Source organism: Mytilus edulis, chromosome 14 (assembly GCF_963676685.1).
Source record: "Mytilus edulis chromosome 14, xbMytEdul2.2, whole genome shotgun sequence".
NCBI lineage: Eukaryota > Metazoa > Mollusca > Bivalvia > Mytilida > Mytilidae > Mytilus > Mytilus edulis.
Window position 1 is genome coordinate 60,218,557 of NC_092357.1, and position 14,753 is coordinate 60,233,309.

Here is a 14,753-nt window from a genome sequence, read left to right on the forward strand (position 1 = left end):
ATATTTTCAATGAAATGTTTTGTTGAACGTGGGTTTTTATATTTGTAGAGGGGATTTATAGTTCATAAGTTATACATGTAAATACTCTAAATATAGACATGGAGTAAAGTATGCAACATTAATTTAATTTTGGATGTAACGCGTCTTCTGATTGACTGACGTTATTTTGTTATCAGCCCATAGACATAATTTAGACAGATGACCGTGACGTCATCAACGTTTTTTCGTGGTTTTCCACGGTTTAAAATGGTATTTAGAATTAAATTATAAGAAATGACTGTAATATTTTTTCTGTCTATTTGAAATAACATTAAAAAAATGTGGTGCACACTATTGAATAACCCGCTACGCGCGTTAATCAGTGTGCACCAAATTGTTTATGTTATTTCTTCATAGACAGAAAAAAATTTAAAGTCATTCCTTAATTAATACAAAATTAAAAACTAAAATCGGAATAAAAATGGATTTTTTTTAAGGCGATCAAAATTAAATATTGCGTGGGAGACATACAGCTTGGACTATAAGGATTGTTTGACCAGTTGAAACAAATGTTTTTCTATCAGGTGGTTTAAAATTGATTCCAGCTAACTTCCGAAGGATTTGGCTTAAGTCTGCATGGAAACAGTGTTCACTTAATATATGAAGTAAGGATAGTCGGTGAAGGATCATTGAAGCACATGTCACGTGACGGACAGGAAAACAATGCTAGTCTTTTATTGAAGAATTTATGATCTTTAAATGTTTTTATGTTTTTTTGTTGAGAAAAAAAAACAGATCCAAAAGTCTCCAAATAAAGTGACATTAAAAAGTCAAATGACGAGAAAGTCACACCCACGGACCAAAGAAAGTAAAATATATGTACAAGTCAAAATGAAAAAGAGTGACACCTACAAGTCAAAATATTGATTGATTGTTGGTTGCTCTACGTCCAGTGGAAAGTCAAAAGATGAGAAGGTGACCTCTACAGACGTAACATCTATAAGTACGGTCAAAAGTCGACGGAGTGACATCTACAGGCCAAAATGCGTCTCATAACATGTACAATGTTTGTTTGTTGTCTGACAGCCCTTTGAATAATATGGCTATTTAAAAGTTTAACCACCCAGCCCAGTTTTTGGTGGGGTTCGTGTTGCTCAGTGTTTAGTTTTCTACGTTGTATTGTGTGTACTATTGTTTGACTGTTTGTCTTTGGCGTTGTCAGTTTATTTTCTACTTATATGAGTTTAAATGCCGCAGTCTTTGGTATCTGTCGACACTCTAAACATTACAAATCAAAATATAAAAGAGTGACATCAAAAAGCGTAAAGTTGGAGAAAGTGACAACTACAGTCTAAAACACGAGAAAGTGATATCTCAGACGTACACTTCAAAACACAAGAAAGTGATAGGCCACAAAGACGAGAAAGTGAAATTGACAGGCCATCTTCAAAGTACAGTGAAACCTGGCTAAACCGAATCCTGCTTAAACCGAAAACCTGTATAAACCAAACATGTTCTAAAGCACCGTCATATCAAATTGTATGCGTTGTGAACCTGATAAAACCGAACTTGGGCCAAAACCGAACACAATCTTAAGTCCCGAAGAGGTTCGGTTTAAACAGGTTTCACTGTATATAAATCCTAGTCGTATACAGTAGTATGGTTTAAACGAGGTTGTTTCTACTTTGAAAAATGTAGATATCAATACTTATACAATATTTGTAGAAATATGAGAAAATTATCCAATATCTATCTAAAAAAAAAAGAACGTTCCTGTCGAAGTCATAAGTAAAGTGATAAATTTTCAATATTTCTATTGACATTGACGACCTCTTAATCATCCCTAGTTGTAAATTATGTAAATGTGACGCACCAGATGAGATTTGCAATAAATTATTGACGGATTATGCATTTCCGCGTCTTAATAAACAGATAGAGTACGTTCACATTATTGCGGAGTGATATTTTTGGCCTTAAACATGGATATAAAGGTCAACAAAATATTGACGGGTTATGCATTTCCTGGTCTTTAAAATCAACCGATTGAGTACTACAAGTAATAGCTTTTCTAAAAAGCTTGCCGTATTTTAGCTGATTATATTGAGATCAGTGGTTTGTGAGTAGTTTATTTTTATTGGAATATTGCACTTCAAGCAATATGAAAACATAGCGCTTTTTTCTACTAATTTGTCATTTTTGTTGTATTATTGGTGGACCTGTGTTATAATGGAAGGAGACTTAATAAAATTGAGAATGGAAATGGGGAATGATATTATAATAAAATGTATTCTGTGTCTATAATCAACTTGATAAAAATAGCATATAACCTACACATATTTTTGAGGATTACTACTTGACAAAATGGACAACAACAGAAGGCAGTGGCGGATCCAGAGGGGGGCATAAAGTGTGTACGCACCATCCCCACCCCCCTTTTTGCTCGTTTTTTTTTTAAATGATTAATCATACCCGACTATGTGAACTTTGCCATTTCCTGTGTACTCTATTATTTAATTTTTACCCGACAATTCTTTACTGATAGAGATATTTTTCGCTGGAATTTACTGATTGTCAAAGTCATGTGATTCCCTATGGTGGAGTTGACCAGTGCTTCGAAAAACGTTGCTCAGTCATTTTGAAATTCAAATTACAGTAACACATTGCTTAAGCTGAGGATTACAATCATGACACCTTCAAAGCGACATAGGATTGAGCAAGAACGTATTGACTTCTATTTCACTATTCCACCAAACAGGAAGTAATACTCTATAGACTATAACACTCTCATGAAAAAAGTTCCATGGCAATATTATTTACCTACGAAAACAGGTTTAACCCCAAACGCCATTGTCATGATTGATATGGACTATATAAAATTGCTGTTTGGTGTGAACCAAGCTTTGCGTTGAAGACCAAACTACAACCTTTAATAGTTTACTTTTATAAATTGTGACTTGGATAGACAGTTGTCTTTGGTACTTACATGTATATGAGATCCAATAATATCTATCTACAAGATTGAGAACACATTTTTTTGTAATAAATTTAAAACATATTTAATTCTGTAATATCTGATAATATGTATCAGTTATTTGTAATTTTTCATTTGATGTGTACTCTCTGGTAATGTCAGTATCAGCATGATCAGTTGATTGGTTGTGATAAGAAAAATGGGGCAGTTTGCAATTGTCATGTGCAGGTACACCACATGCGGATCTTCTTTCCCCTCTCATTTATAAAATTGTGCATGATATTTATCACAGAAACGCACCAGTATTTTGGAGAATGAAACACTTGTCATATTAAATTAAAGTTAGAGGTGGAGTTAGAGGGTTTTTCTTTAAATCAGCTATATTAAGCATATTTCTGGGCCGGGTTGAAAAATAAATGAAAATGACTTTAAAAAAAGCTAATAGAAATTCACTAAATTTGGGAGACATTTATTTAAATGTTTGAAAGTTGACAAGAACTAAGCTTTTTCAGATAATATACAGACTATTGCAGTCAGCCTATAATAGACTCTTTGCCTCCTGAAATGTTTGCTTATACACTGTGCTTTCCTATAATGATTTAAAATCAGTGTGATAGTTTTCATGAAGAACACTGAGCGTACAGGTATTATGACAAGATAAATGTTGTGTTACATGTACATGTATCTACCCAAATAAGTAAAATATAAAAATGTTTGACTTCTAAAACCAGTGATTGATCTCCTGATTTATATCTCATCACTCTATGCAGATGCTGTGTGAAAAAAAAATTTGACTTACCAGTATGCTTCTATCCATTGAGTTGATTTATTATTAATTATTTTGCTTTGGATACACCTTATTGCTACAATATGTATATGTCTGCCTTTACAAACTGTACATGCATGCATGTACATCACATATATTCCATGTAAAATTTTGATGTTTTCATACAAAATATATGATGCCACAATGGAAAAGTAATTGTTGTATGACGTTAATGGTTAAAATGGGACAGATTCTCAGGTCAGCTGGGACAATAAGGAGGGGGGGGGGGGGCTTGCAGATGGTGCGACTTCTCCAGTCATGCTTCAGTGATTTCCTACATAATCAACCAAATAGTAATGTTCATCACGAAAAAATATACTAAGTGTAAGACCTGATGATGTGAATAAATTGAAATCAGACATATCAAATGAAGTTTGTCTCTTGTAGACAGTTGTCTCATTGGCAATCATACCACATCTTCTTTTTTATAATGACTGCTGATCACCACTGTGTCCATACTGGGACTATTATGGTCCAACAACCAGTGCCGGATCCAGAAATTTTCATAAGTGCAGGCCCACAAAATTTCCCAGAAAATGATGGCAAGCCCCCTGGCCCCCTTCTAAATCAGCCTCCTGACAACTCCAAAGAATAAATCATCATGTACGAGTACATCAAAGATCATCAAACTGTCTACCCCACATGCAAACATCTTTTTGGGAGTTCACTGTGTTGCAAGTTTTTTGGGTTCGAAGGATCGTATAAAATGATTGCCTTGGAGGTCATTGTCAAATATAGAGCTGTGCATTGTAAAAAGCTAAATTATATAATTTGCAACAGCTGACACTATAGTATCCTATAGTGCACTGAAACCCTTGCCAATAACAATACCGTGATGCTTGGTGTAGGCTTCTTTGCACATAAGAAACCATATTGCGCACCTTGTAATTTTTGTATTCTTCTAATCAGTATCGTCGGGTTTGTTTATTTACACCAGAAATCAATGAAGCGATGAAAGTGCTGGAAACGAAATTACATCTTCGGTAAATTCCGTGATTTTAATATTTTCTAATCAATATGTCCAAGCAATGAAAAATAAATGGTTATTATTTTTATACATAGAGCATACGTTTTGTGTATTAACTATTTAAAATCTAAGCTTTATACGAAGAAATCTAACACAAAAGTATCTCAATCATTTAACCGTTTTAATACGCAGTTTAAAGTGTAAATTATACACATTACTGTTCTATTTTTAGAGACTAGCAATAATACATAAATGTACAGTTTCTTACCAAAATAGCAACATAATTTCAAGATTAAATCATCACATTGTCACATGATTATATAATCTGTACCAAATTGACAGTTTGTGGTGAGTTATCATCATAACTAATCACTATAGCAAATGAACACTTTATCATAATATGTACCTATAACCTAGTATCATGATTTCAATCCGACCCTACTTACGGACGCGTTGAACATATAATGCATGCCACTCATTAATAGCCAATCAGACGTTAAAATGACCTTCATTTCCCCCATAATCATTCCGGAAACAGCCACGAAGCAGCCATTAGATAGTATTTATAACCAATGAAATAACAGAAATACCGTTAACAGATTTACCCGAACCTGACGTTTAGCCTCTGACTAATCAGACCGTATCACCATGGTGATACGGTAATCACATTATAGCGGAGTGATATATTGGGACTTAAATATTGTTTATTACAGAGGAGTAATATATTGGGCCTTATACATGATTTTTTTTTTACAGCGGAATGATATATGGGGTCTTAAACATGGATTTTTGTGTAGATTACAGCGGAGTGATATAATAGGCCTTAGCCATGGATTATTACAGCTGAGTGATATATTGGAACTCAAACATGGATTATTGTATAAATTACAGCGGAGTGATATACTGGGCATTAAACATGAATTATTGCAAAGATTAAACTCAACCCTGTAAACCTTAGACAATATTCGAGATTTCTTGTTACAGTTAAGTGATGAACGACTGCATGCTACTTTCAATGCTATATTTAAATTCAGTGCATAAATATAGTAATATGCAGGTGCTTCCAACACATGTCTTTACATTACGAATTATTGTATAATTTTGCGATAACTATAAACATATTTAGTGCTTTAAAATCAGAAATTTCCTATAATACCAATCAAAAACTATCAAAGAGGTGGGAAAGATACCAGAGGGACAGTCAAACTCATAGATCAAAAATAAACTGACAACGCCATGGCCCAAAAAATAAACTGAGGACAATCAGACAAATAACAGTACACAATACAAAACATAGAAAACTAAAGACTTAGCAACACGAGCCCAACTAAAACTAGGAGTGATCTCAGGTGCTTCGGAATGGTAAGCAGATCCTGCGCATGCTCCACAGCGATACTAGTTATTGTTGTTTGTTACTAAAATCTCTCGAATGATGTACAGTGAAACCTGGCTAAACCGAATCTTGCTTAAACCGAAAACCTGTATAAGCCAAACATTTTTTTAAAGCACCGTCATATCAGTTTGTATGCGTTGTGAAGCTGATAAAACCGAACATCAGCCAAAACCGAACACAATCTTAAGTCCCGAAGAGGTGTCAAATTGGTTTAAACAGGTTTCACTGTATCAAGATCATTGACCTTATCATGACACAATTCTGTCATGCCATACTCCATGCTAATTTACATATAGGTAGGCAATGAACAAACCATATACCGTATAAGGCCTTTGGTTTAGAAAATGTAACACAAATCAAAGACAAAATCAACAGCATGGTTTTATGTAGTAACAATACACGAAATACAATTGTGTAAGACCCCTTAACTTTAAAAGGAACAGTGCTTTAACACAACAAGGTGGAGGACCAAATAAAATACAGTGAAACCTGGCTAAACCGAATCCTGCTTAAACCGAAAACCTGTATAAACCAAACATGTTCTAAAGCACCGTCATATCAAATTGTAAGCGTTGTGAACCTGATAAAACCGAACACAATCTTAAGTCCCGAAGAGGTTCGGTTTAAACAGGTTACACTGTACAAATGTATGTGTTTTCCTATTACCCTACTCTCCCTAGATTTTAAGCTCTAAAATAGCCTTCCCTACAGTTTTTTTGTCAATTTTTTATAAGCCCTGTTAAAGTCAGAATGTTCCTCCCATAGACTCAATGTAAATAAAATATGGTAAAATGAAAAAAATCCCTACCTACCTACCCTAGTTTTTCAAAAATGTAACAGGAAACCCACATATTATTTTGTTTGGCCTAAAAACTAAGATTCTAAAAAAAAAATTCAAGAGACACAAACTACGGTTTACTCCGTTTATATTGTACAAGTTTGCTTTTTTCTACATGTTTGAATATGAATACAAGCTCTAATCACCCTAATTCTTGACAAGTGTACGGTTTAGCAGAGACTCAAATTCAACAATATTTGTTCAAGCTTTTTCTAGTCTGATTTAGTTTTATTTGTTAATTCAAACTTTTTCGGAATATTAATAGTTATTTATACAGGAAGTATATAAGCGATTATTTTTTTATTGAAATACTGAACTCCAAGGTGAATGAAAAAATAGAGGAAGTCCTTAAAACAGGACAAGCCAATATGCTCATGTAAATCAAGCATCCTGTATTCAAATAAAGTACGAAGTTAAAGAGCATCGAGGACCCATATGCAGGCATATGGGTCCTCGATGCTCTTAAACTTCTTTCTTTTTTTGGCCTATTTGACTATTTTGATTCTAGCGTTACTGTCGAGTCTTTCTTAGGCGAAATTAACATAAGTTTTAATATAAAAAAGAAGATGTGGTATGATTGTCAATGAGACAACTCTCCACAAGAGACCAAATGACACAGAAATTAACAACTAAAGGTCATCGTACGTCCTTCAACAATGAACAAAGCCCATACCTAAGCCTGTTATTAATGACAGAAAAGTTTTGAACTAGGCGCTTAATAGTACACTTATAAAGGCACCTCCTTGCTCTAGACACTTCAACTTTATACGATACTTAAAAGTTTAAAAGACGATTATCTTAATAAAAGTTAAAGGATAATTCCTACCTTCAAAAGACATCACCAATAAATTCCATCAGGATCAGCGTGATTGATAAAATAAATCCAATACTTTTAATGTTATTGTTATGTGTCTCAGCTTCTGTATTTAACGTGTTGAATATGGCTCGTGTTCCTTTAACATCATTTGTTAAACAAATGCATTGATTGAGGAATAGCCTAACCACATCTTCCTATATCTAACCAATCTAATAGCACAGAAAAAAAGTTTCAAAGAAAGTGTCTCGGCTTCGGTATTTAACGTTTGATAACGCACATGTTCCTTCAAAATCATTTGTGAAACAAAAGCATTGATTGAGAAACGGCCTAATCACTCTAATAGCTCAAAGAAAACTTTCGTAGACAGTTCCTATGCTTCGGTGTTTAACTTGTTTAATATATAATAGCTCATGTCCCTTCAAAATCTTTTGTTAAACAAAAGCATTGATTGCGGAATAGTCTAACCACATCTTCCTTTATCTAATCACTGTAATAACTCAAAAGAAAGTTTCGGAGACAGTTTCTCTGCTACAGTATTTAACGTGTTGGATAAAGCTCATGCTCCTTCAAATTATTGTTAAACAAAAAAGCATTGATTGAGAAATAGTCTAGCTACTCTAATAGCCCAAAGAAAACTTTCGTAGACAGTACCTCTGCTTCGGTGTTTAACTTGTTTGATATATAATAGCTCATGTCCCTTCAAAATCTTTTGTTAAACAAATGCATTGATTGCGGAATAGTCTAACCACATCTTCCTTTATCTAACCATTGTAATAAAGAAAGTTTCGGAGACAGTTTCTCTGCTACAGTATTTAACGTTTTGGATAAAGCTCATGCTCCTTCAAAATTATTTGTTAAACAAAAAACCATTGATTGAGAAATAGTCTAACCACTCTAATAGCTCAGAAAAAATGTCGTAGACAGTACCTCTGCTTCGGTGTTTAACTTGTTTGATATATAATAGCTCATGTCCCTTCAAAATCTTTTGTTAAACAAATGCATTGATTGCGGAATAGCCTAACCACATCTTCCTTTATCTAACCATTGTAATAAAGAAAGTTTCGGAGACAGTTTCTCTGCTACAGTATTTAACGTGTTGGATAAAGCTCATGCTCCTTCAAAATTATTTGTTAAACAAAAAAACATTGATTGAGAAATAGTCTAACCACTCTAATAGCTCAGAAAAAATGTCGTAGACAGTGCCTCTGCTTCGGTATTTAACGTGTTGGATAAAGCTCATGTTCCTTCAAAATCATTTGTTAAACATAAGCATTGGTTGATAAACACCCTAACCAATCTAATAGCTCAGAGAAAACTTTCGAAGATAGTGTAATAGCTCATGTTCCTTCAAAATCATTTGTTAAACATAAGCATTGATTGAGAAAAAGCCTATCCACTCTAATAGCTCAGAAAAAACTTTCGAAGACAGTATAATAGCTCATGTTCCTTCAAAATCTTTTGTTAAACAAAAACATTGATTAAGGAATTATAGTCTAACCAATCTAATAGCTCAGAGGAAAGTTTCGAAGACAGTGATGTTTTCTGTCTATTGAGCAAGAAAAGGCGATAATGGACATGTACATGAACAAAGAATATCTTAATTGTGCAATTAAAGAATTTTTAGCATTTTCATGCTAGTTTTTCTTTTTAAATTCCAATTGATGACAATTTTGAGGCAAATTAACTTCATTTATTAGAAATTATCGAGACAGTTTATAAGTATTTATTATACTTTTCGAATTCTAAATAACAAAATTATTCGCCTACGTTAATTTTATTTATATGGTGTCATAACAATTGTGGAATATATTCAAGGTAATTTGTCTAACCGTGACATTCGAAAGCAAAAGAACCGCTAACAAAACTTACAAAGACAGTTATATAATTCTTTGAATGAACCAAAAACATCTTTATAATTGATTATAGAGAATATACATGGAATATTTATCGTGATACGAACACTTAATGTCTTTAATGAGAGACTCGTGACTTTCATTTATTTTACCTGAAAATCGTTCTTGGATTCTATACTAGTTATCAACAAATTGCTTTCCAATTAAACTCATAAAACAATGTTTGAGACACTGGAATTAAACAGAAATACAATCATTATAACATAAAAGCGTGTTTTTTATATACACGCAACTATTTTGAAGACCACAGTCTTAAAAAAGAAAACATTACAGCGAAGTGATACTACATTAAGAATGCTGCAAAAGATGGTCTTTGAGGGTGTGAAAGTGGAATTTCATTTTTAATCGGATTTTTGTGACAAAAATGTCGGTTATTGATTTGGGGATGTACGTCGGGCAGTCGGGCGGTCGGTCGGGCGGCAACCAAATGTTGTCCGTGCATTTACTTATGAACCGTTCATTCAAAGCTTTTTAAATTTTAATATGTTGTTACTGACAACAAAATGAAGGTCAAGTTCAAGAATGACGATTTTGACTTTTGCCGTTCAGGAGTTATGGTTCTTGAAAGATTGAAAAAAGGTGTTTCCAGTCGTGTTCGTGCATTTACACATGAACTGTTGAACCAAAGCTTTTCAAATTTTAATATGTTGTTACTGATGACAAAATGGAGGTCAAGTTCAATAATGTCGATTTTGACTTTTACCGTTCTGGAGTTATGTTTCATGAAAGATGAAAAAATGGCGTTTCCATTCATGTTGTTGCATTTACTCATGAACCATTCAACCTAAGCCCTTTCAAATTTTAATATGTTGATACTGATGACAAAATGCAGGTCAAATTTGATATTGACGATTTTCACTTTCACCGTTATCAGTTATGGTTCTTGTGATATTGCCAGGACACAAATAAATGTTAATAAATCCGGTTTGCTGTCGTTGTGACAGCCTCTTGTTTTTAATTTGTTTGGTAAATTTGTCTTTTTTTATACTGTTTGCCTATTAATTTTCATCCTTTATTTTTTTGACAGTTTTCCTTAATTTGTGGAAGCATGGGTGTTGTTATTTATTTATGTATTCTTTAATTTGTTTGACAATTTTGCCTATTCTACATTTGTTGCCTATTAGTTTTTACCCTTTTGTTTTTAACAGTTTACCGTAATTTGATGTTTCTTTATGTGGGTATTTTTTATGCATTCTTTAAATTGTTTGGCAATTTTGTCTTTTCTACATTTTTTGCCTATTCGTTTTTATCCTTTATTTTTCTAACAGTTTTCCTTAATTTTTGTTTGACCTATTATTTGCTATTCTGTAAGCACCATCCAAACCTTCATACATTCCTTTAGCTTATTTGAATAAGCAACACCTCGTTTAAATGCACAGGCACTTGTTTCTATCCATTGGAAGACCCACTATCAACGTATATTTACTCGTAAATATGTGTTGATAGTGGGACTTCCAATGGATAGAAACAAGTGCCTGTGTTTAAATGTCATTGAGTAACGTTTTTACATCAATATTTACTTGCCTTAAACCACATCCTGCTTCGCAATATGATTATCGAAAGATGCGAGATGAACGGAAACGAAGATAACATTTCTACGACACGACAAATAACACAGTGAAACCTGGCTAAACCGAATCCTGCTTAACCGAAAACCTGTATAAACCAAACATTTTCTAAAGCATTTTCATATCAAATTATAATGGTTGTGAACCTGATTAAACCGAACATCGGCCAAAACCGAACAAAATCTTAAGTTCCGAAGAGGTTCGGTTTAAACAGGTTTCACTGTACAACATCTGGAGGTCAATACACGATCGGTAACTATAGACGATAATTATTGCGTGAACCCCTGATCATTAGTCATCTCAATGAGATTGGTTTTCTTGTTTGGGCCGGTACGGCGAAAGTAAGAAAAGCAATCGAGTTGTGATGACCAATACATATGATAATCTGTGTATCGCTACTTAAACTATGACGACGTTGTTAGTTTCATTGACATCGGCCCATGCGCCCTTAGTTTCTAGCGATACGAGGCTACAGGCTTTGGACAGTCGCATGATCATACATTTAAGATCAGACTATCTCAATCTCAATCCTACCCAAGTGGAGCGATTGATTCTTGTTTGTTTTACGTCCAGTAGCAAATATTTCATGCTTGTTTATGACAAGAACAAATTGACAACTAATACGATAGGCAGGTCCTGCAATATAGGCGTTGATCGAAGGTAACGACGGGAAGTTAGAATGCCTCTAAAAATTCATGGTTTATTGGAAAGGGACGGGAATTTCGCCTTACAACAGGACACATACATGTTTGTACGTGCATCTCAACGAGTAAGTGCAAGGGTGGATTGCCGAATTTGGATTAAGCGTTCCAATTCTGACCGGATACGGCTGCGAATTTAAACATCATGCACAACCAAACGTACGCCCCACTTTGTCAGGGGATATAGGAACTACACTGACTTATATAGCCAATTCACTCTGTTGGTCTCGATTGTCTGATTAATAAAATTTGTGTTTAATACATACAATTATATACGTACAATAAGATTTATCAAAATACAGTGAAACCTGTTTAAACCGAACCTCTTCGGGACTTAAGATTGTGTTCGGTTTTGGCTGAAGTTCGGTTTTATCAGGTTCACAACGCATACAATTTGATATGACGGTGCTTTAGAAAATGTTTGGTTTATACAGGTTTTCGGTTTAAGCAGGATTCGGTTTAGCCAGGTTTCACTGTACCAAACTCTTTCATAATGATCTAACGGGTAACAAAGTACGATCAAATAGCATAAACAACACCATAGTAAAGAATGCTCGCAGACACTGAAAACAAACTCAAAGTACCGACATAGGAATTATATATTCATTAAAAAAAAATCGTTAACAAATTACAAATACATCAGAACTGACAGACAATTTTTACAGACACATTCCGTGATTTGTATATTGAACTGGATAGTACAGTGAAACCTGTTTAAACCGAACCTCTTCGGGACTTAAAATTGTGTTCGGTTTTGGCTGATGTTTGGTTTTATCAGGTTCACAACGCATACAATTTGATATTACGGTGCTTTAGAAAATGTTTGGTTTATACAGGTTTTCGGTTTAAGCAGGATTCGGTTTAGCCTGGTTTCACTGTGTTCAATGAGGGGTTGCAGAGAGTACTTTTTTTTTATCATCATTTGAAAATCATTTTCGCAATTGTTATCTCCTATCTGCAGTTTTGATTCCGTGATTTTAACATTCCATTAAAACGTTTAGCTGATTTTATAGAGTTATCTCTCTATAGTGTTAGGTACTACCTTAACATTCCATTATTTAGCACTACCCAATTATTTTTCTATTATAGTGAATGCTACTTTTTCAAACTCTGACTTTATTTAATTAAAGAACTACTAACGTCAGAATGAAACAATTTTTTAATATTTCAGAATGTAAATCTAATTATCATATATTACATAGTTACTATTTTGATATAGTAATGTAATAGAATTAGCTTGCTGCGTCAGTTTTATGATTGAGTACAGATGTATTAAATATTACCAGACTGCTCTTATAGCTCAGAGGGGACTTTTTCAAATAGAAAGGAATTTACGGAAGCCAATTTAGCACCTCCCGAACATATAATTTGGATTCGAAATCACGAATTGTTCAATTCGTTATAACAGATTGAAGTTATGATAACGTTTTCGTGAAAATCGTTATAACAGATTTTGTAATTCGAAATAACGAATTTAATGCGTTATCACATTTTTTTTTTGTAATTTGTTATTACGAATTAAAATCGTTATAACGAATTTGAGTTAAACGAGTAAACATACAAATACGGCTTTTAAATTTTCATTGGAAGCTATAAATTCTAAGCCCGAAAAGGAAAATTTGGGGTTACGTGAAAGCGACAGTAACCTGACGATAAACAAGCAAAACGATATATACAGGTAATTAATAGCATTTCATTTTATTTTTGTATTTCCGGTATATGTTTTTGTTCTAATCTTTTGACTATTTCTTTCTAATGTTTGCATTTCGCTTTTTAATATAAATGATAGAATTATGTCACATGAATTAACGGTTTTAGTTCCTGTTACCTTCTGTTAATCCCTCCTTAATCAGGAGGACCTGCAATTATTCAAGTAGTTGCATTAATTTTTATCTATCATGCAACACTACAGTACACTATTAAACACGTCCGCTTTTTTTTTTCAACCTTGATATCACTATTAATTTTGATAAATAACATTTAGAATAGTAAAAAAACCAAACTATGTATATTGCAGTAAAAGAACCAGGACGGGTTCAAAAAGAAAGGTTTTGAAACCAAAGAAAACCGAAAAAAGAATTTCTATGTTACAATATACACGAATACTAATAATCCAGGCTTTAAGTCAGGCATAATTATGTACTTTAATTCAGTCACGGACCGCGATGTCGCGGATGTGTTCTAATACAGTGAAACCTGTTTAAACCGAACCTCTTTGGGACTTAAGATTGTGTTCGGTTTTGGCTGATGTTCGGTTTTACCAGGTTCACAACGCGTACAATTTGATATGATGGTGCTTTAGAAAATGTTTGGTTTATACAGGTTTTCGGTTTAAGCAGGATTCGGTTTAACCAGGTTTCACTGTATATGTATTTTCATATTAGGACCAATGCTGATACAGATATGTGTAACTACTATTTAACGAAAGAGATCCTACCTTCAAAAGACATCATCTTTATAAGTATATATTCCTTCAGCTGTTTATAATGTAAATCCAAATAGTAACATGTCTCTTATAAAGTTTTAACGTCTATGTATTGGAATTCACTTAAAGTCAGAATAACCTTCAGTTGTTGCTTCAAAAATGATTAATAAAAACAACTCATTGATTGAACAAAATATCCGAAACCATCCCACTGGATAATAGTAAAAGTGAAAGAAACGGTCGACAAGTCTCGTTCAAGTCTCGTTTGACAAAACCAGGAATTAACGAGAACAAATTATGCCTTAATGGTGTGATTAAGATATACAATACTTTTGACATTACTTGATTATTTATC

The 14,753-nt window shown here is 33.6% G+C and overlaps 1 protein-coding gene across 3 annotated transcripts in view; it reads right to left on the reverse strand.

Moving 5' to 3' along the window:
* LOC139503617 (BDNF/NT-3 growth factors receptor-like) overlaps positions 1–14,753 on the reverse strand; it is a 159,634-nt gene that overhangs the window by 85,423 nt on the left and 59,458 nt on the right. The window contains exon 1 of one of the 3 annotated variants that reach the window (XM_071293438.1): positions 14,411–14,594. The exons of 1 other annotated variant lie outside the window; for it this stretch is intronic. In XM_071293438.1, coding sequence (XP_071149539.1) covers positions 14,411–14,426 — 16 coding nt within the window. In that variant the 5' untranslated portion in view covers positions 14,427–14,594. Of the gene's footprint in view, positions 1–7,800; positions 8,149–14,410; positions 14,595–14,753 lie in introns of those variants that run through there. One more of the 3 variants, XM_071293439.1, reaches the window with a different exon arrangement.